Source organism: Polyodon spathula, chromosome 6 (genome assembly GCF_017654505.1).
Source record: "Polyodon spathula isolate WHYD16114869_AA chromosome 6, ASM1765450v1, whole genome shotgun sequence".
In the NCBI taxonomy this organism is placed as follows: Eukaryota; Metazoa; Chordata; class Actinopteri; order Acipenseriformes; family Polyodontidae; genus Polyodon; species Polyodon spathula.
In genome coordinates, this window is record NC_054539.1 from 51,651,519 (window position 1) to 51,675,742 (window position 24,224).

Below are 24,224 nucleotides of genomic sequence, written 5' to 3' on the forward strand. Positions count from 1 at the left end.
TATATTACCAATTCAGTATATTGTAGCAGTAACAGTGGAATTATATACATTTCCATAATATTTAAGGATTTACCTGTTCAATAGGGATGAAAATATGTATGCAGCTGTAATTCGTGGCGGCACCAGGCAGTCCCTGGTGGACGGACTAGGCAAAAAATTTGAGGGGGCTACACTCCACTTTGTATGGGCACGTATAGTGCCAATGTTTCGATATGTCTATTAGGATGATGGAATCTGATGCAGATTAACTGCCTAATAATAATAATAATAATAATAATAATAATAATAATAATAATAATAACAGACGCCTTTGTCCAACACAATTGACAAGGGTTACAGTGCAGTACAAAGTAAATGCTGTTTAACAGGGCCGAGGCTGAGCATGAACTGGCAACCCCGTGCACCTCAAGCAAGCATCTAAACCAGTGGTGCGCAAACTTTTTATATGCTGCCCCCTTTTCCTAGCATACATTTTTGTTGCGCCAAATCAGTCTGTAAATCTTTGTTTTACACTTGAAGAGTCAACATTTAGCTGACACATTAAAACTGGGTTTCAAACAAATAAATCTTTTAATTTAAATACAGTATATTGTTTTACACTTGACGAGTCAACATTTAGCTAACATTTCTAACAAATTAATCTGTGAAAAAATACATATAACTTAAACCTTTTTTTTTTTAACACTACAGGTAAACCCTGAAAAACATTATTGCTCAGCAATTAATTTTCCATACTAAAAAAAAAAACATATGATAAGTTTATATATTTTTTAGTTTTTTATATATATGTATACCCAATCATTAAATTCGACTCGAAGGGAATGTGATACTCTCGCCTTGTGGCAGGAGACGTATGTACGGTTTTTTTTTACATTTTGGAAACCTCTCCTCTGCATACAATGCCAAAAAAAAAATGTACACACATTTAAAAACTTTTAAGAATGTGTTTTATTAACATTTATGTTTAGCTAAATCTGGACTTTGTTTTGGTTAAATCTTGGAAAACATAAAGGATTTACATTATGATCCGGGAAAACAATAACTGGAAGCCACCATTTCAGCTCTGTTCACTGCATTTTCACTGACACTCGCCACTTCAAACATCATTTCTCAGATTCTCCAAGTCCTAGCGTGATCATCAGTGGCTCATTTGAAAGGTAAAAACTTGAACTAATTGGCTGTCATTTATTTATTTATTTTAAAATGTCTATCCTTTAAAAAAAAAACGTTTAAATTTTTAGCGAACTGCCCCTTTCATAGTTGCACCCCCCTTGCTGACTCTCTGCACCCCCCGAGAGGGGCACGCCCCACACTGGTCTAAACCACAATACAAAACAGCTGGGCTCATTTGTGGTCGTGGTTTTAAGCTTTTGAAGTCATCTCATCTCATCGACACATGGCAGGATCTGTGACAGCAGTGGATCACGCAGCACTGCCCATTACACTGTAATAAAATAAGTGGACAAACAACTAGAACATGTATAGGCAGGCATGTAGGCAGGAATTTCAACTTACTATGCAAAGCTACTAACATGGTGAAACCCCCCCCCACACACACACACATACACGCACATACACACAATAAAAGCTGTGTATAAAATACAGTAGAAACCATACAATTACAAGTAAACTACAATTCAAAACAATTAACAAGTCAGTTAGAATTTATTTAAACATGTTTTACCACAGTTAGCATCGGTACATAGGTAATTATGTATTCCAGCGAACAAACGCCACATGGGTCAAAATCCTTTAGCACTTGCTCCACATCAACTGGAATAAGTGGAAGTGCATGAGTGCCAAACCCGTAAACTGACTTTCATCCATGCGATTCCGCAGCCAAGTTTTCAGTCTTCATAGTGCACTAAATAATCTTTCAGCCATAGCAATGGTTACTGGCAAGAGTTGTGTTGATTTTAGGGCAGAATGCGGCACTCAAACTAGACGGTGTTGAGACAATGCTGTTCGGCTTGTTTTTCTCTGGGACAGCTATCCACTTTGCCTTCCAGGTTGGACTGGATGGAGAGGTCAGCCTTGTGTGCATCATACACATCCTGCTCAATGTTCTCAGTTTCCATACCATGCAATTTAATTGGTATGAAGTCCTGAACAGGAAAGCGTGGGCGGCATTCAATGAGTTGCTCTGTCAGTTGTGAAATTACATGGTCCAAGAAAGGAATAAAGATATTTTTCATATAGTTATCTGGCGAAAGCACTAACATTGCTCCCCTGAGTCTGTCTTCCATAAATCCGTGGCAGGAATTCTTCAACAAATGCACAATTTGCTAGACATTTCACCTCATCATAGTTTAGAAAAATTGGTGTTGGCACCATGTCTAATGCTTTTTAGTACGTCAACCACTACAACTGCTTCTTCACATGCTTGAACCAAGTCGACATCCTCACGTTGCAGGAACAAATGAAGGGGCTTTTTGAGCTGCAGGATTAACTTTGAAGTAGTTTTGTAACAAGTAGTGAGTAGTTGTTTCTCGATGAAAGAAATGTACAGTCCTTTTCTTCATATATTAGTTTGGTTTATTCAATATGTACAGGCTTAATTCCAGAAACAAAAAGAACGCTCTAAGCAAAACAGTACAGATCACACAGCAAACTGCATGGTGCAAAACTTAAGTTCAAAACAAAACATAACAGAACAAAATAACATAATGCAGTACTGTAGGTCTGATCCTCCAGGATTCCTTGGTTGGCAAGTTTCCAATACTAGTCTGAATGAAAGAGAGAAGTTGGCTGAGCTGAGTCCACCTTGATTAAGTAGCCACTGACCTCAGCCCCCCTCCTTCCTTCTCTTTGTGGGTTCAATCACCCTAGCACCCTGTTCTGGCTCACACTGCCTAAGATGGTATTATCTGGGTGTGTGGCCCTTTGTTCTTTTTTGTTTAACCTATGTTATCTCTTGAGCGTATCGGTCCCTCCAGCAATGTGTTATTGTGTTTATTCCAGCAGTCAGACGGACATCATCAGTGCAATTAAATACAAACTGCAATCTCGCAGAATTTGCCACACAGTTTGCCAATAAAATATTCTGCCCTACAAAGGGTAAAGCTATGTTTTATAATGTTGTCTATTCCCCACAACTTAAAACCATTTTTTACATGGTATTACAATTCGTTACTATACATTCCAGTGGGACTTTTTGGCCAGTAAAAATTTATGCACTGAAAGGGTACAAAATAGGCATCCTGATAAATTGTCGCCTACTGTACATTTCAATGTGAGGTTTTGGCACATACTGTGCCAACTAAAAATGGTAAAGCTTTGCATTATAATGTTGCCTTATAATTTGGGGTCCTTAACTCAACATGAAACTTATTGGCACACAGTCTGTCGATAGGTTACTTTTACATTTTAAACCTCCCAATGAAATGTATAACAACTGATTGAAATACTGTATGATACCAGCGCTGTCTTCATCAGCCTCTGGATAGACTGCTGTTGGATGTTCCACCACTCTTCCTGTGCAGCTGCAGCTGGCTGGTGGAGGTTGGCTGGACGCAGTTGTCTCCTGTGGATGGCACTGGCGATTTGGTCCAACAGCTGTTCTATTGGACTCAGGTCAGGAGAAAAAGCTGGCCATGGCTAGACCTCTACATTGTTTTCTTGAAGTTATACTGCTGGAACTGTCTTTTTTTCAGTATAGAAAAGGTGATATGGAACAGCACTGGCTACAACAATCTAGGATGTTTATCGAAGTCAGCGCAAAAAACATGAGCATTTCCAAAGTGAAACTGTACTGGACAAACTCGGATTGATGTTCAACTGAATGAGCAGAAAGGTAGGGATACAATACATCACAACGAGCAAGTAAGAAAAAGTCATGAAGTTCTTAAACGCTTGATTGATTCTGTTGTTTGGCTTGGTAAGCAAGAACTGGCATTCAGATGGCATGATGAAGGCACCAATTCCTCAAATAGAAGTCATTATGTAGAATTACTTTCTCCGATTTCTGATTACAACAGCATGTTAAGCAATAGCTTGTCCATAGCCACAGTATTCTCAGGTACCTCTAACAAGATTCAGAATGAATAAAAGCAGAATTACAGGAAGCCAAATTCCCATTAGACTTTATTTTTTTTTAGATTCTGTTGATTTTTTAATCAACTAATGGCCGTAAGTTAACCGATCAAAATGGTTGTGAGAGAGAGAGAGAGAGAGAGAGAGCGAGAGAGAGAGAGAGAGAGAGTGACTGCAATGAAAGGTACATTTTGACCTTTGTAGGTTCAGAACACATTATTGAAGGAAGGTTCGAACCTTAAATGGTACTAATTTGCATAATTTACTGGTGACGTCACCATAGCTACTTCTATATATTTGATTGAAAATCCTCTAATTTTACAGGTAATCCAAGTAAATAGAATAAAACAAACATGTACTTTAAAATACATTATATAGAACAGTAATCATGTTTTTAAAGTAAAAATACACGTTTTATACTTACGTGTAATTCATGCTGCGATATATACAGAAAGCTTACACTGCAGCAGCACCAACTGCAACAAAGCTTTATTTAACAGTCACCGTTCCAAGTAGGTTATCAGCCACAGTCACAACATTTCCACAGCATTTCTCCCCTACCCTCCACATCTTTGGGCACCCTGTTCGTGGCACCACCAAGGTGAGAGACCTCCTGGTGAATCTGCTCCTGGCTCTTGCTAGACTGGCCATCTACAAGACCAGGAAGCGTAAGACCCCGGGGAGGGTCTCTGACTGCGAAGCCATGTTCAAGGCCCTGGTCCGGTCCAGGGTTAATTTAGAGCACGCCCACGCGGAGTCTACTGGCGACATGTCGGCCTTTGTCGACCAGTGGGCTCTGGGTGGTGTGCTGTGTGCCACCCCACCTTTTCTTTTGAATATTTAATTTGCAGTCCTTTTTGACCGTTTTTTTTATTTAATTAGTTAAGAGCCCATCCCATTTAGCTAATTTGAATTCTTCTCTCCAGCCGTCACTGGAGTAGTCCTCAATGTTGGACGGTCCCATTAATGGGTTTTTAAATAGGACTACTACTACTACTACTACTATAATAATAATAAATATAATAATAATAATAATAATAATAATAATAATAATATGAATTTATGCTTCTCAAGTGACCCCGGAGATAGTCTCTTGCACATTCTGAATTTAGGTCGTCTGGCTATTTAACAAAAAAAATCCCAAACAGCAGAGAGGTTTCGAGACATACAGTTTATGCTATACAGTTATAAGTTATAGTTTGATGGTGCAATAAAGTTAAAGCACACGTTTCACTGGTTAAACAGGAGAAGTGAGCAAGATGGTGATAATCTATTGTAGCGATCTCGGTAAACGCAGGCAGGCGCATCACCCAGGGCGAGGCAATCCACACACAGGTGGAGGACGGTTGCAAACCCAGGGCCTCTCACACTAAAGCATAGCGCTGATACCACTGTACAAAAGAGCCGGCTCCATTGCAAGAAGAGTATATCGGGCTTATGTCTCCATGTGTGATTACATCACCTACTAGCCCTGCTGCCTCCTTCCCCCGTGCACGCTACACTATTATAAAAAGAAAACAGATAAATGAATGCACCTCAAGATGGTATTTCATCTGTAATTCATACTGATTAAGCAAGGAAGCCGTTACTTGGATCATGGTAACGTTAAAGCTATTTGCTCTTTTTTTTTTTTGTAGTTTGAATTTTGATAAAGTAATAATTATCTACCTATTATATGTTAATTTCTAGCGTGGGTGAAACCAGGGTTAACATTATAACAAAATAATCTCCATCACAGATTAAATTAGCACTTTATAGACACTGAATAGACCTAATACCCTGTTACGTCATTGCCTGTAATCTTAAAAAATCACCATGTTACAGTTATTTAATTTTACTTTGTGTCTATAAAATAAACTTTATACCTTGAAATTGTATCCACGTTGTGATTTGTGACAGTATTTGCACTCCACTGTCCAATAGGACTTGCACTGTGGGCATCCCACGTATCTACATGGGGCGGGACAAACCTCAGTCATCTACAAATCGGGAAGCTCTATTAGCAATGATTTCCTGCTTTATGAAAGATAATGTTCCTGTTTGAAAAACTAACACTGGTAATTATGTACGTGCTTACTCAGGTTTGGTCATAAAAACTGCAGTGTAAGGTTTCAGAAAAATGCTACTGCATAAAATGGAAGCAACTCTTTAGAAAAACTATTTAAAACAGAAACTTCAATAAAAAGAGAACAGCAACATTATACAAAATATGCTTAAAACAACAAATATCAGAGTTCACAAATACAAAATAGTGAAAGAAACACTGCATGAGTAAAATATGTCTCACAATAATGAGCCTCTTCTGTTTCATTTCCATTTTTTCCACATGTTTACTAACTTGAAGACATTTTTCAATGCATCACTGTTTTTAGCACGACTTCTGCTGTTGGACTTCTTTGGAGAGTTCCTCAGTGTTTGACAAATACTCTGTGACTTTCATTATCAGGCACGACTCAAGGCTCACTTCGATGAGCTGGCTCCTCAGTTTGCTTTTGATGTCATTCATATTTGAAAACACTTGTGCACAAAGCTATGTCGGTCCAAAGATTGATAGAAGCCCAAATGCGTATTTCTTCAGTTGAGTGTGGGGTCCAGGTCTGACCACTTATGTAGTAGCGCCAAGGTGGATTTTTGTCTTTCCAGATTTTCAAGCACAAATCCTTATCATGCAAGTCAGGTAATTTAAGTTCAAATTGTGCTCGATCAACTCCAGCAAATGCTGAAAAGTCAAATGCAGAAGTGTCAGCTTCAAGGGGTTTCAACAAAAATGACAACTTTACAGCAGCCCCATCTTACCATAGAAACAGTGTTAATTTATTTTTCTTGCAAGCATTCAGTGACAGGAGATGCTATATCTTCACCACGAGTTTGTTCTTTGAGCAGCAATAATCCGATCAATTCTTCTGAGGTCCTTGTGAATTCACATATCTACCTAGAAGGGCAGAAAATTAGTGCGATAGCATCCACTTCACGTTAATTATCTCAAGCAGTAGAAAAAAACAGTGCTAAATTAATGTGACTACCTTGTTGACTGGTAACATCTGGGGCCATCTTTACAGTTATGTGTCTTACAATCTTAGCAGATAATGTCATTTCTACATTATTTTTTAATGTAAATTTTAAAATCACTGAAGACATACTCTGTTTTAATAAAACCTGCTTTTATATATTCCACATCTGTGAGTGTGTGGCAAAGTGGTTTGTAGTGCACTGGTGTAGAAGTGATGCAGTGCTTAAAAACAACAGTCCAACAACAGTTCAATGGTAAATAACAAAGCTTTATTAATGGCTTTTAAATAATAACACTGACTATACACAACAATGTTGTGTAAACATAAAACCACAGGGTTCAGTCCCGAAATGATAATAATAATAAACACACACTTTAAACACCTGCACAATCACCAGTCCAACAGTGAGTGCTCCGGGTGCAAGTGGTATTGTAAATACCAAACAAGTGCTTAACAGTGGTGCAGTGCAGTCCAGGCTTCATGCTGGCTTAACAGCCACAGCTCCTGGATCTTTTGCTGTCTACAGTGACAAACAAGAACAGTTAATAGACAGACAGTACAATACTAAACACTCACAGTGTCTTTTACTCCTCACAGTCAGTCCGTAACCATAACAGTGGAACAGTCATTCCCTGATATACCTTCAGTCATGCAATCACGTATCCTCCAATCATTGCCCAGTTGAGAAACCTGTTGAGAGGTAAAGTACTGTATTGCGTGAAACAGAAAATTAGATTACCATAGAATGTCAGTGTAGTTACTGTGCTACATTAATGTTTGAATATAAAATACAAACTGTTATTTTGATAATTGCTGCATAATTCATGCGAGTTATTGCCAGTTAAATATGCCCACCTTTTTTTAATTTCAGGAATATATTGTGCTCTAACAGAAACATACTTTGCTGATGCTTCCTGTTGTAAACATTACTCCTTATCTTAGGGAAAGCTTGTAGACTAATGTTATGGAGGAGATTTTTCAAATATTATATTGTGTATTTTTTAAGTTGTATTTCTTAGCAGTTTTCTTGAGGTACAGAAGGCTAGGAACAGTACAGTAGTTTCAAGCATCAGAGGACAGTTTCAGGTGGCCATGGGGAAAACCCAAAAATAGTTTCAGGAGCCCAATCTAATATTTATAATAGTCAATTCTCGTTAAAACAAACTTGAATTCCACCAATTCCCTGATAGTACGAATTTTCACTTACTATAAATGACTTCTTATAATACAGATTCTCTTAACGTGAATTTCCTGTTAGTGCAAAATATTTTGGCTAAATGGATTCAGAAGAAGCGCTTTCAGAAAGTGAAACAAGCCGCTTACATATACATTTTTATACCCCCATCCCCTCCCTCCTCTTGCTCAGCCTTAAAGCCAGCCACCATAAACAGACAGGCAGCAAAGGCATTTCAATCCCTAGTCATTTTAAGTTGTCAGGACTATAAGGACATCCAAGAATCACACAGCCATGTGTATGGACCGATTTGCTCATGGAAAAAAAAAAACCAACATGGGCTGTGACAGATAACATTATGTAACACAATTTTTGTTCCTGGGTAGTAAGTGTTATTTCCTAATTGCTTATGCCTCAAAAGTATAAAAAATGGCTATTGTTCCCTACAAACTTTGCTTTTGTGACCAGGACAGTGATATTTCAAAATATCACTATTTCCAATGGGAAAATGGGCAAATGTGTGTCTTTTCGTTCACATAAAGTCAGAAAAAAACAACATATGAATCCAAATTAACATGTATTTATACTAAAGTAATACAAAGATGACTACAAAAGATTTAGGAGTGAGTTGTTTTTCGAAATTTACAATTATACTGTATTTACATTTCGAAAAACTGTAATAGCCATGTTCTATACTTTTGAGGCATAAGCAATTAGGAAATAACACTTACTACCCAGGAACAAAAAAAAATAAAAAATTTTGTTACACAGTGTAATCAAATACATTTTAACATTGAAGAGATAGGCTTTGTATCAGAAAACTGGTGACGGTGGCGGTGTACAACCCGGCCCTGTGTGTATTTTGTTTTGTATTTGCGTTGTATTATTATTATGATTTAAATGTATGTATTTGTACACTGGTGTTTTAGGTCGACAGGGAAGGGTTAATTGCCTTCCATGCCAAATCACTTCATGTGCAGAATGTGCCTGAGCCCGATTGAATGATTAACAGGCAACCGAGCTCAGGCACAGCTGCATAAAAGAGGCAGGTACCTCTCAGTCTTGGTTGGGTTGTTCAGAGGAGGAACAAAAGTAAAACGATCTAAGCAAATTAAAAGAAATATAAAAAATTGCTACTCATGCTTTATTTGGACCAGCACTATACTTGTTTGTTCACTTTATTTGTCTCTGTTTATTGTCGGTCTGTTTTGGCCACCGTGCCGTTTGCTTTTGGTGTCAGTGTTTTGTTGTTTAAATTTTTTGATTTATTATTAAAACGCGCATCAGCGCTTAAACTTGCACTACTGAGCCTGTGTATTTCTTCTCTGTCTGACATCACCACCAAGCTATCCGTTACATGGAGTCAGAAATCGCGTGTGATGGGTAAGTACATTAATTTATTACATATATAATGGGAATTGATTTTATTCTTAATATAAGGATGGTAAAACAATGACTGACGTGTATCTGGGTATCGTATATCCGAGTGCTGACTGTATGTAATACTGATACCAAGTTGCTCTTTAAACTCTTAATTTTAAAACGAATTTTATGGAAACTCTAAAATTCATTCAGTTTGCTAAGTGTTTTCATGCTTGTTACGAAAGATTCCACTATGTTCTTGTTGATAGGCTTTGTCTTCTAGGGACCCAATTAAAAATCTCTGATTTAGTCCTTTCATTTCTGAAAACCTTACTGAAATGTAAATCAGATAAAAACAGCACACAATATTTGGAGTAAAGACAGTTTGATAAAATAACCTAGCCCTAATCACACAGATTTTAACTTACAAAACAGATTTTGTCACTCAGTAAATAGTTTGGTATCCCTGAACAGGTAATCATCGAAAAGATTTTTATAGGCATGACATTCCACAAATGCAGTAGTATTTCATTTTACCTCTGGTAGGTACTGCTGCTGATTGCTATGGAAACACAGAGGCTAGTAATGTTATTTCAATCTGAAAGTGCTTACATTCCTGATAACCACATCCTGCTATACAATTATAGTTCACCTGACTAAATATATTTGAGAGGATACTGAATGATTGTTCATGGTATACATTTTGGGGTTTTTTTTTGGCGCAGGAGGAAAATGTTTATGTAAGGGCATCCTCCTAAGAGGAATAAAAACTGTATACCATGAACAATCATTCAGTATTCTGTTATACCACAAGTATATATTTTAAAACAAATAGCAATAACATTTGTAATTTTTTTTAATATTAAATCAGTTAATTCAGGGATTATTTTACCTGGGGGATCTGTCTTTTCATTGTCAACAGACAATGCTTCGACAGATTCATTTTGAAATTTGTTTATGGTCTCTTCGCAACCATCTTTTTAGATATAAACTTGAGCTCAGTCTGTCAATTTGCAGCCTCTCTGTCATTTCCTACCGTTACCGGTGTCAATGATGGGGCTGCAGGTTGTTTGGATAAGTCAGACGCTGGCAGATCGGTAACTGGCATTTCTTGACTAAACACGTTCTGGGTCCAAATCAAAACCATAGAAATCTGAAATAATTTCAGGAATTTTAAAGTTATTATAAAACAAGTATCCATGGCATTATTGTTTGAACTATCTAAACACAGCTTAGTCCTGAATTTCAGCAGCACCACTGGATTGGAATGAAAGCAAAAACACATTCGAATAGAAACCAGTCCTGGTAAGCATGTTATTCAACTTATGTTTTTCCACTGAAGTGGGTTAACAAATGCATCCCACGCCATAGATAGACAGATAGATAGACAGACAACAATGTTTATTGCACAGGTAAACCACGGGGTTCAGTCCCAAAATAATAACAGTAAACACTCACACATAGTAAACACATACAATCACAAATCCAATAGTGAGTGCTCCTAGTGTAAGTGGTCAATTAATACAATTGGTGACAACAATGGTGTAGAGTGGTCCTGGGTGGGAGCTAGCTTTTAGTGACAGCTCCCGGATTAGTTAGCTCTCTACAAATGACAAACGTAACAGTTTAGTAGACATACAAAACAACACAAAACACTTGCAGTACTTTTTCACTTGTACGTCCTTTACAGGTCTTTCTGTAACCATAACAAAGGAACAGATTGCTTCGCCAGATCCCCTGATATACCCTCTGTCACGCCCCCTTCAATAGCAGGTGCAATCACGTATCCTCCAATCCATGACTGACACATCGCATACCACATTAAGGCGATGACCTCTGGTATTGTGACTCCGCCCCCTTTCTGGATAGCCGACTTCCAACTGACCCTGGAATGAACTGCCAAACCATCCAGTCTGGGGGCACACTGTTAAACAGCGCCCCCACAGTTCGGGAGGGAGATTGTTGACTAGGATTCATTCACTCTCTGTCACAGGCGTCTATTACAAATCTGATATATATAATCTCGATCAAAATGAATACACAAGAAAGTATATTGCAATTGAAACAATTAACCAGATGGAAAATGTTTTGGGGATAGAAATAACTGGTTAGCCATCCAGGGTGATACAGTACATAAAGCTTCTGTGTTATTCACCATGTTTTGCCAAAGAAATGCAAGTGAAGAAAGAGTACAATATTTTCCTTATGACTGACAATGCTGGTTAATGCTGTATTGATTGGAGCAGGTCTGTCACAAGAAGGGTGTTACATTGCTTTTGAAGTTTGGTATTGAGCAGCGCCTGCTTTGTAGCATGGTTATCTTCTCCGATCAACTCCGTACTGGTAATCCACATCACCTGTAGTCCAGTAATTACCTTCCCTAATACAAGCTCTTCAAAAGAGAGGTGGACAATTAAGATTTAACAGAAGAGAAGATTAAAGAGCTTCACACAGTGGAAGTAGACTTTTGTGGTGTGTGTTAGTGGGCTGATGAGGGAGTCCTACAGTTTTGCTGTCTGAGCCATGTCAGGCTTTAGACACAGAGCATACCATTTGTGCTGTCTCCAGCAAGTTTACATTCTGTAGTGACACTCAGCACAGAAGTAATTAAAAAAAAGGATGAAGGTATAAGTTATGAATGTTGCAATACAAATTATTTGACAAGCAAAGACTTAGTTTGATCTCATGCAGAAATCATTAAGGCGTATGGAAAGGGTAATACATAAACATATTTCCTTTGGTGGAAAACATGATCTTGGATTTTAAGTTTTTTGACAGAAGTGATGTAAAAACAGAATGGCAAACAGAAAGCCTTAATTTACTGTGTCACTTACACTTTTTTGGTGTGGAATTTTATAAACGAGAGTGTCAAAACGCTAAGGAACCACTTCAATGAAACTGTAGCCATTGTTGATTTTTTTTTTTATGTACGTTTCATACTGTAGCAAGTTTTACAGCATTATATTTATTCTCACCTCTTTTTTCAGGAAATATCTGTTAAGGGATTCAAGCTCTAAATGTCTGAACCTTGTCTTTGTGCGTATTCAGTAGCGCTTGAATTGTATTGTCCATATTTCTTACAAATGCCCAAAATACCACAATAAAATTTGGAGAAACATTGGATTTGAGCCATTTCTTCATTGAAACGTCATGAGCCTGTTCATTGTTCATAGGTACTTTTGTAACTGTGATGTATGGTTAATAGATACCTTGGATACAATAATGTATGGATTTATATTGTGTTCCCTAAAACTTCTCCTGAAAAGCCAATTTTAACTTTAAATCGATGAGCAAACATAATTAGTTGTCGGCTAAAGACTTTCATTACAGTGAATAAATAAAGATTTTCTTCATAGATTAGAAACTGCAAACATTTTTAGATACATTTAAAACAAGCTTAACTAAATGCACTTGTGCTTTTGTTGCTAGGCAACTGGAATAATATAACAGAATAGACCAACATCCATGTTAAAACCTGTTCGAGATTTCTTGAGAAACTGAAATAAAGGCTATTCTGGGAGCATATCTTATGCCTCTCTCTTACTATATTTGTTCACATATTAGATATGTGCACATGACTGTGCTTTGATTCCCTGCATTCCTGTTGAGATTTCTTTTAATTTTGAAAACTGATCTAAGTAAAAAAAAAAAAAAAAATAATAATAATAATCAATTTACCTTCTTGTATAATTTATTTTATTATTTTTTAATTACCTTTTTTGGGCAGGGTGGATACATATTTTTCAATACAATACACTACGGTAAAGTCATTTAAATTGTGGTTAATCTTTAAGCAACATCTTCAGGTATGTCTATGCAGTTGTACATTTTACACGTGTGGTCAGGATGACTGAAAAATAACCATTTTGCGATTTGAGCATTTACAGATTATCAAAGAACGAAAAGAAAGGTTATTTCGGTCTTTGAGCAAATTATTTTACTCTAACTGCTTAATGGAAAATATCAAACAAGCAAAGTGTGAAACACAAAAGAAGAGACAGCTTCTTCGGTCTTTGAGTAAAGAGATATAATCAAATTGTGAAATGTACTTTAAGCAAATGCACAGTTCCCTAACAGATTTTAAAGATGCTGCTCAATCTACGATTAGCAATTAATTGCAGGGTGTTAAAAATGGGCATCAAGTGAAATACAAACTTTTTAATACAGTATTTTTTTTAATTGAACCTAACATAAAATCAGTACATTATATTTATAAGATACACATCACTGATTAATTCTTTATGTTTTTATTATTTATGCAGGAAGTTAACCCATTGAGACCATGGCCTCATTTGCAAGGGGGGGTTGTGATCTCAGACATTAAACTCCAAGTTAGTTTAATGTTCTCGCCTTGTTTTTTAGAAAATACAATTTTAAATAAAAAAACGAAGACAATTAAAACCTGCAATCAAATGTCAGTACACGTTTGTCTAATCACTGTTTTTTAAGCAAAAGAAAAAAGAGAGAGAAAGAAAAGTATGCTTCTTAAATGTTTAATATTCTCATAAATCATAGGAAGGGGTGAGCTACACTTTTTAGAAAACAAGTTTTGCAGACCCCGATCAGCACCAGACAGCAAGAAACCCTTAAAGGTTTTTATTTGAGATGACATCATTTTCAAAATAAACTATATCGAGAGCTCCATTGTTTAGATAATAGCAGTCAGGTAAAATTTAAAGTAGTTCAATTAAGTTAGATACATATTGTAACGTTTCTGGGTAAACAAAAGGGAGGCAGACGACCGAAGCAAGATCTCATTCCGACGTTTAAGTTCAGCTTCAGGACACCACAACACAGCTTTATTGGCTTACACACCCACACACAAGGGCACATTTACATACACACTGACCAATAGGGTAAATCTCATTTACTCGTGAGCATTACATAAAACACAGGAAATCCACACCCATTTTCACATGGGAACTCGCATTTCAAGTGAAAACGTGCACTGCTCCCAATCCAGACAGCCCTGGGGGCATACGTGGAAGGTGTCTGGCACAGATGTCTATAATCCTACGTCTTTGAATCTTTGTGTAATCTGAATACCTGTCGCTGGTATCGCTACCAGTTTCTGTGTTGAACTCCATTTTCTTGTCTGTTGGGTACTCAAACTGACATCACTGAAAGCATTCATAAGCATTCGGAGCGTGCTCTGCAATTTCCGGAACTTTTGATAAATTTCAGGCATTTTCATTATGAAAATGTTATATTGAGTGCTTGCAGGGTAAAACTTACCCTTTTAAAGTTTCACTCAAACAAGACGTCACCTGACAACCATGGATTTCCAGGTGAGATTCTCTGGATGTACCTGTTCTCTGTGCATGGAAACCACATTTTCCCAAGCTGTCTGCGAAAACAGCATGAGAACGCCAAGCATAGCTAATTTGCATGTTGACCTCCTCATTTCCCCTTCATTTGCATGACGTCTGGTGAAAAGAGGGTCTTCGAGTAAAATAAACTGAGCCAATGGGAACCCGAAATGCATAGGGTCATTTTTCATTTGGCTCGAGCACAATGTCTCGAGAAAAATTAGAACACATGGAAACTCCCCCAATGAGAGCTCATTTAAAAAAAATCACAATTTAGATTTAGAAACGTACAAATCACTGTGTTTATTTTTGCAAGGCTTGCTGCTGTGGCATTTAAAATTGCACTGAACACCCTTATGCACACAGAAGCATTTCTTTGTTTGACAAAAATATAGCCTTGCACAGCTCCAGAATCAGCTGCTGCTGTTTGTTTTCTTTGTGTACTTTAGGTTAGGAATAAACTAATTGGACAATTGAAATTCAATTTGACTGTAAAGGTGCTGCAGAGATCCTCCAGCAGATCGAAGACCGAAGAAGCTGTCTCTTTGCTTGTTTGATATTTCACATTTCGCAATTTGATTATATAGCTTTACTCAAAGACCGAAGAAGAGGTCTCTGTTCGTATTTCATTATTTGCTTTTTTACATTTCGCAATTTGATAAATAATTTGCTCAAAGACCAAAATAACCTTTCATTTCGTTCTTTGATAATTTGTAAATGCTCAAATCGTGAAATGGTTTTGGTCATTGACTGAATCTTGACTGTGAGTGTAACATCAACTCTTTTAAAATTAATTTGTGTGTGGGTGTACTTTTTATCTGCATTTTGTGTATGAACTGTCAATAATATTACTTGACCACAGTTTTACAGCAACTGATTATGCAGCAAAAGATCTCGCCAGTACATCTTGTAGCTCAGATAGTGATATTTTTCGTTTAATAAAGACTGAATCAGCAAAACAAAGCACATAAAAATAATCAGCAGTCGTATTCCTGAATTACGCAATGAACATAAGAACATAAGAACATAAGAAAGTTTACAAACGAGAGGAGGCCATTCGGCCCATCTTGCTCGTTTGGTTGTTAGTAGCTTATTGATCCCAAAATCTCATCAAGCAGCTTCTTGAAGGATCCCAGGGTGTCAGCTTCAACAACATTACTGGGGAGTTGATTCCAGACCCTCACAATTCTCTGTGTAAAAAAGTGTCTCCTATTTTCTGTTCTGAATGCCCCTTTTTCTAAACTCCATTTGTGACACCTGGTCCTTGTTTCTTTTTTCAGGCTGAAAAAGTCCCTTGGGTCGACACTGTCAATACCTTTTAGAATTTTGAATGCTTGAATTAGGTCGCCACGTAGTCTTCTTTGTTCAAGACTGAACAGATTCAATTCTTTTAGCCTGTCTGCATATGACATGCCTTTTAAGCCCGGAATAATTCTGGTCGCTCTTCTTTACACTCTTTCTAGAGCAGCAATATTTTTTTTATAGCGAGGTGACCAGAACTGAACACAATATTCAAGATGAGGTCTTACTAGTGCATTGTACAGTTTTAACATTACTTCCCTTGATTTAAATTCAACACTTTTCACAATGTATCCGAGCATCTTGTTAGCCTTTTTTATAGTTTCCCCACATTGTCTAGATGAAGACATTTCTGAGTCAACAAAAACTCCTAGGTCTTTTTCATAGATTCCTTCTCCAATTTCAATATCTCCCATATGATATTTATAATGTACATTTTTATTTCCTGCGTGCAGTACCTTACACTTTTCTCTATTAAATGTCATTTGCCATGTGTCTGCCCAGTTCTGAATCTTGTCTAGATCATTTTGAATGACCTTTGCTGCTGCAACAGTGTTTGCCACTCCTCCTACTTTTGTGTCGTCTGCAAATTTAACAAGTTTGCTTACTATACCAGAATCTAAATCATTAATGTAGATTAGGAATAGCAGAGGACCTAATACTGATCCCTGTGGTACACCGCTGGTTACCACACTCCATTCTGAGGTTTTTCCTCTAATCAGTACTTTCTGTTTTCTACATGTTAACCACTCCCTAATCCATGTACATGTGTTTCCTTGAATCCCAACTGCGTTCAGTTTGAGAATTAATCTTTTGTGCGGGACTTTGTCAAAAGCTTTCTGGAAATCTAAATAAACCATGTCATATGCTTTGCAATTATCCATTATCGATGTTGCATCCTCAAAAAAATCAAGCAAGTTAGTTAGGCACGATCTCCCTTTCCTAAAACCATGTTGACTGTCTCCCAGTACCCTGTTACCATATAGGTAATTTTCCATTTTGGATCTTATTATAGTTTCCATAAGTTTGCATATAATAGAAGTCAGGCTTACTGGTCTGTAGTTACCTGGTTCAGTTTTGTTTCCCTTTTTGTGGATCGGTATTACGTTTGCAATTTTCCAGTCTGTCGGTACCACCCCTGTGTCAAGAGACTGCTGCATGATCTTGGTTAGCGGTTTGTAAATTACTTCTTTCATTTCTTTGAGTACTACTGGGAGGATCTCATCCGGCCCAGGGGATTTGTTTATTTTAAGAGCTCCTAGTCCCTTTAACACTTCTGCCTCAGTTATGCTAAAGTTATTTAAAACTGGATAGGAACTGGATGACATGTGGGGCATGTTGTCAGTATCTTCCTTTGTAAAAACTTGTGAAAAGTAATCATTTAATATATTTGCTATTTTTTTTTCTTCATCTACGATTTTGCCATTTGTATCTCTTAAACATTTAATCTCCTCTTTGAATGTTCTCTTGCTGTTGTAATATTGGAAAAACATTTTGGAATTGGTTTTAGCTCCCTTAGCAATGTTTATTTCTATTTCTCTCTTGGCCTTTCTAACTTCCTTTTTGACTTGCGTTTGCAGTTCTGTGTACTCTTTCTGCGTACTTTCTTTTTGGTCCTTTTTTAATGCTCTGTAAAGTGCCTTTTTTCGCTGAATATTTTTTTTAATTGATCTATTAAACCATTTTGGCAATTTAGTTTTACATTTAGATTTGTCTACTTTAGGGATATAATTGTTTTGCGCCTCTAGTACTACATTTTTGAAGAACAACCATCCTTCTTCTGTGGGTGTTTTCTCTATTTTACTCCAATCTACTTCTGTTAGTCTCTGTTTCATACCTTCATAGTTTGCTTTTCTAAAATTGTAAACCTTAGCTTTAGTCTTTACTTTTGGGGATTTAAAAAACACTTCAAATGAGACCATGTTGTGGTCTGAGTTTGCCAATGGTTCTCTGACCTCTGTTTTAGTTATTCTATCTTCGTTATTTGAAAAGACTAAATCAAGGCATGCCTCCCCTCTAGTGGGTGCCTTGACAAATTGTGTTAGGAAGCAGTCATTTGTCATTTCCACCATTTCTATTTCATCCTTCGCGCTACCCACCGGGTTTACCCATTTTATTTGGGGGAAGTTGAAATCCCCCATTAGTATGGCTTCTCCTTTGCTACACACATTTCTAATGTCATTGTATAACAGATTATTGTGCTCACCGTCTGAATCTGGCGGTCTATAGCATGCTCCTATTATTATGCCTTTTGAATTTTTGTCTGTTATTCTGACCCATATTGATTCGGTTTTATTTTCTTTGTCCAGGTTTAACACCTGGGCTTCAAGACTGCTTCTTATGTTTAGCGCTACCCCTCCTCCTCTTCTGTCCTACCTGTCTTTCCTATACAGTGTATACCCACAAATATTATATTCGTCCCCATCACTCTCAGATAACCACGTTTCTGTAACACCTATCACATCATAGTTACCTGTTAGTGCAGTAGCTTCAAGTTCTAGAATTTTGTTTCTGATACTTCTAGCATTTAGATAAATACATTTAATGGTTGTCTTACCTGAGTTGTTGTTCTTGTTTTGATGCGGTCTCCCTTCTGTTTTTTTGTTGATTTCTCCCCCCTTCCTTTCTAGTTTAAATGCTTCTGAACCTGCTCGAGGATCTTTTCTCCGAGTAGACTAGTTCCCTTGTTGTTTAAATGCAGTCCATCCCGTCTATACAGATAGTCCTCGTTGTAGAATGTGGTCCAATGATCAAGATAGGTGAAGCCTTCCCGTGTGCACCACGTCTTCAGCCATTCGTTTTGATTAATTGCTATAACATCTACTCATGGTATTTTGTACACTTCGAGTAAAAAAAACAAAAAAAACAATCTGACATGGAAAATGTAGGTTGTTTGTTTTAAAACAAACGTTATACAATTTTATAACTCTGGTATATGGGTACTGACTCTGCTTGAATCTGATTGGTCCATCGCGATTCATGGTGTCCATCGAAATATAAGCCCGGAAACGAAATGCCCTCAGAGAAGGAATGATTTACTCAATTTACAGATGTGATGAATTGTGGAAATTGCCGCTAGTTTACTGGAAGGAAATAATTCTTTTGAATACAAGACACTGGAACATACTAAGAAAATTATTATTATTATTATTATTATTATTATTATTATTATTATTATTATTATTATTATTATTATTATTATTATTATTATTATTAGTGTTATTATTTTAAATAACTATTTTAGGCAGCTCATCTGGCAAAGTAGAAGGCTGCATGCAGTTTTGTTAGTTAATTTATTACCGTGGTTTAAATGTCAATTTTCAGTATTATAAAATGAGATTTACTTTTTAGAAGTCAAAACAGTATAAAAAACATAAAAACACATCTCAAAATAATGCAAAATGCGGCATAAAACCGTACACAATACTGTTAGAGGTGTCATGAGTCAGCATTTATATGCAGAGCAGCTTAAGGTTTAATTACTTTCAGAATGGCTACAAAATTAACAACCTCAAAGACTGTGTGCAGTGAAGTATGGAAATGTTCATATCGTTGCCCACCACTAATTTAAATATTAACCTTAAATTGTAACCCTGTACTGCCCTGTAACATATGGCAAGCCACATTATCCTTTAGAGAGATCTCAAATTGCATTTTAAGATATCGTGAAATATTTTGAGATATCTTTAAATGAATATGAGATCTGTAAATAAACCCTCTTGAAGCTAGCCACAGTGCTTTGAAACATGTTGATCAGAAAGCTGCAGGCTGCAGCAGCTCAGTCTGGATTGTGTACTGCAACACACACGCAAGATAAATCAAATGTTGCTTTCGTATTAGATTAGAAATTACTTTTGTTTTTACAATTTTGTATGTGAATTAACTGTTTACACACTAGTTTCTTTTGAAATGTTTATTTTATTATAGTTTTGGTAAGTTAGAAAATAAACCTGTTTATGTTTAATTGTTCATTTACAGTGGCTCTCAAAAGTATTCACCCACCATGGACTTTCCACATTTTATTGTGTTACAACATGGAATCAAAATGGATTTAATTAGTTTTTGCCACTGATCAACACAAATGAAGTCCATAATGTCAAGGTGAAAAATAAAATCTACAAATTGTTTTAAATTAATTATAAATTAATTTAGAACAATGTGTAGATTTTATTTTTCACTTTGACATTATGGACTTCATTTGTGTTGATCAGTGGCAAAAACTCCTAATTAAATTTCATTTTGATTCCATGTTCTAACACAATAAAATGTGGAAAAGTCCAAGGGGGAGAATACTTTTGAGAGCCACTGTAGTTTTTTGGAGAAATTACCTCTCTTAATATCATCTCACAAACCCGCTTACTGTCATGTTTTGTGAAGCCTGTCAAATGCTGCGTGACCAGGTTTTACTGAGTAACCACAGGATATAATTAATTTCCAACTCAACTAACAACCAATAATCATCTCGGCTGATAAAATGGCATTTTGTGCAGCTTGTCAAATGCTGTGTGGGTGGTCTTAACTGGATACAGTTCAGTTGCAAAACATTAGCGTCGCCATATTTGAACATAGCCAGTCACACAAATGCACAACAAAAAAAACAAACACCAAGTGCAACACCTAACCGATAGCTCTCGTCAGTTGACAATTCATGCCTTTTTTTAGATAATGAAACAAACCGTTTCGTTCCAGTTAATGATACAAAACATATTTGTCCTGTAGTAAATGTACAGTATTAAAACACTGCTCTTTAATTCACCGTTATTTTTCTTTCTTTTCTTCTCAACCTCGTAATATGCTGTCATAGGCACATGTGAAACTTGGTTTATATCACGACTCACTTTATATCACAAATTATGTCTGCACAGCAATCATGAAATAAAATGGGTTCATCTCTATCTCTAAATGAACAGGAAGTTGTTTTGAGATATCTTACAATGATTTAACAATATATAAATGAACATGAAGTTATTAAAAGATATCTCAGAAACATCAAGATATCTTGAAATGATTTAAAGATATCTGAAAATATATTTTAGATATCTCATTTAAAGCTCCATTTAAATATATCTGGACATCAATTTGAGATATCTATCTGAGATATCTGGAAATGATTTTGAGATATCGTCAAATATTTTGAGATATCTATAAATAAATTTGAGATATCTCAATCATAATTTGACTTGCCATAGTAACACCTGTAACCTTGGATAAATGTGTCTGCCAAATAAATTAATAACAACAATAACATGGCTTTCGGTGCTTCCTGGTTTTGCGGTGCACCAAGGGAAAAGCAAATCCTTTTTAGCATTTAAAAAAAAAGTATGCATTTATAAAATATTTTAACATTCTTAATGAAATTAAAAACTACAGTATTTTATAACAATCAATGTTAGCATGTATGGGATTTATGGAAGTTTGGATACTTTTTTGAATATAACAGGAACAGCTAGATCCAGGAGTCAGCACTGAAAACCATATTAACCCTCTGTCATTTTCTTTTCTTTTTTCAGGTGATCTATGCACTTAACACAAAGAATGACGAGCATGAAGCTGCCATCCAGAGCCTGAAAGAGGCCCATGAGGAGGAGGTCCAGCAGATCCTGTCTGAGACCCGTGAGAAAATCTTGCAGTACAAGAGCAAGGTCAGTGATGAGGTGGACCTCAGGAGGCGCATCCAGTCCCTGGAGGAGTCCATGGAGCTGCATGAACGCATGAAGCGTCAGGCCATGGCTGAGTTTAAGACCTACCGGCAGCGGGTGGAGGACATGCAGTTGTGCACTGAAGCCCAGCACACCCAGCATGTGGTCACCATGTCTCGGGAGGTGGAGGAGATGCGCCGCAGCTTCGAGGAGAAGTTAGGCTCCTTCACACAGATGCAAGCCCAGTTTGAAATGGAGAAGTGCCTGGCCCTGGAGGAACTGCGGTCAGCCCACCGCCAGGAGATCCAGGAGTTGCTGAGGGACCACCAGAGCCAGAATGCCAACTACAGCAAAGACCAGGAGAAGCTTGGGCAACTGCATAAAACTGAGGTGGATTCCCTGACTGAGCATGTCGAAGAGCTGAAAATGGACAAGAAGAAGCTAGTGGAAGAGTACGAGGCCAAGCTGACAAAGGCCCAGGCCTTCTATGAGCGTGAGCTGGAGGCCATGAAGGGGACCCAGCAGTTGACATCCGATAATCTGCTTGCCTGGAAGAAGACTGAGGCCGAGCTCAAAAAGGAGTTCCAGGCCCAGGAGGCGGCCCTGCAGAAGACACTTGGAAAGCTTCGCACTGAGCTGACGGTGGTTCAGGAGGAGGCTTGTGAATCCAGAGAGAAGTCTCAGAAGCTTCAGTCCTCCCTGAAAACTGCAGAGAACAATATCAAGGTACTGTTTTAATTGAATGAAGGCTCCTCAGCATTGTTCCATGTATGCCTTGCTTTTGTTTCACATACAGGGAAAAGAGACCAGAGGGCATGAGATAAGGATAACCATTTAAATGTTAAATTAAAGAATTTTTTAAAACATTTTCTCCCAACTTAGCGTATCAAACAGTTTTTTTAGGCTCAGCTCACTGCTACCTCCCCAATGCTGACTCGGGAGTGGCGAAGATGAGCACACATTGTCCTCCAAAGAGTGTGGTGTCAGCCGACCGCTTTTTTTTTTCACACTGCAGACTCACTGTGCAGCCACCTCAGAGCTACAGCATCGGAGGACAATGCAGCTCTGGGCAGCTTACAAGCAAGCCTGCAGATGCACGGCCATACTGCAGGGGTTGCTGGTGTTTGATGAGTCGAGGACACCTTGGCCGACCTAGGCCCTCCCCAACCCTCCTGGGTGGCACTTGGCCAATTGTGTGCAGCCCCCTGGGATCTCCCATCTATGGTCGGGGATAGAATAGCCTGGACTCAAACCGGTGACCTCCAGGTTATAGGGTGCATCCTGCAGTCTCCTCGGAGTGCCTTTACCAGATGCGCCACTTGGGAGCCCCAGGATTTTTTTTTTCATGGTATAATAAAGTGCCTCTTTCTGGTGAAATATAGCTAGCTATGGATGTAATATGCTAATCTATGGACTGTGTCATGAATTAAATATAAATTCAATTTGGATAAAATATGATTTCTTGGTTTAGTAAATTGTTCTGTAATTTACCCGTCATACACTCTACTTTTGTATTCTCACAACGGCCCACTGTACTAAATTTAGGAAATATATGACACTGCATAATTGAGTATCTTTTAATATCTTTAAACCAATAAATGCTTGTCTACACACTATAACTCAGTTTCGTATAGATACCATACCTATCAAAACACATTAAACATTTATAAACCATAACGATAGTTTTAAGTAGGACTCAACTTCCTATTGCATTATTACTTGCTATAAGTATTTAAAAAAAAATACACATAGAGAGAGAGAGAGAGAGAGAGAGAGAGAGAGAGAGAGAGAGAGAGAGAGAGAGAGAGAGAGAGAGAGAGGTAACATTCTAAACAGAAGCAGTAATGTCTCACTTTATTACTGATTCAGTACTAGGATAGCAACAATTTTCCATTCAAGTCTTAATCTCCATTCAAATTTCAGTGAGTTTCTGTCAAGTTTTGATACTGATGCTGTGCCCATGGTTACCCTGTATTGTCTCACTTTCAAAAGACAAGCAAAGAGATTGTATTCCCAGGTTTGGATAATATTGATTGCCAGATGAAAAGATAACATTGAGCAGAGTGTTGGATTGAGAGGCTGTGTCTTTTTCTAGGGTCTCCAAAAGCAGCTAGATGAAGCAACTCAAAACACTGGGATCTTGATGATCGAACAGAAAGAGATGGAATGTGAACTGGAAGCCACTCGAGACAGAGTACAGCAACAAGCCACAGAAATTCTCCTGAAAGCCAGTATGGATTTATTTATTTATTTATTTATTTTTTAACTAATGTTTATTAAATGTGGTTAAACGTTATGTAGTTTTAGGTCATTTAATTTAGTAGCCTACATATTATCCTTTCACCACTGTTTATTATTAGTTCTGTAGTTTGTTTGTGATGTCCTTTAAGTCTCCCTC

General features: G+C 37.3%; 1 protein-coding gene across 2 annotated transcripts in view; it reads left to right on the forward strand.

Moving 5' to 3' along the window:
- The window catches only part of fam184ab (family with sequence similarity 184 member Ab), a 78,790-nt gene that overhangs the window by 3,148 nt on the left and 51,418 nt on the right, over window positions 1–24,224 (forward strand). For both annotated transcript variants that reach the window (XM_041253101.1, XM_041253102.1), the window contains exons 2-3: window positions 21,698–22,552; window positions 23,922–24,057. In XM_041253101.1, the coding sequence (XP_041109035.1) occupies window positions 21,698–22,552; window positions 23,922–24,057 (991 nt within the window). The remainder of the gene's footprint in view (window positions 1–21,697; window positions 22,553–23,921; window positions 24,058–24,224) is intronic.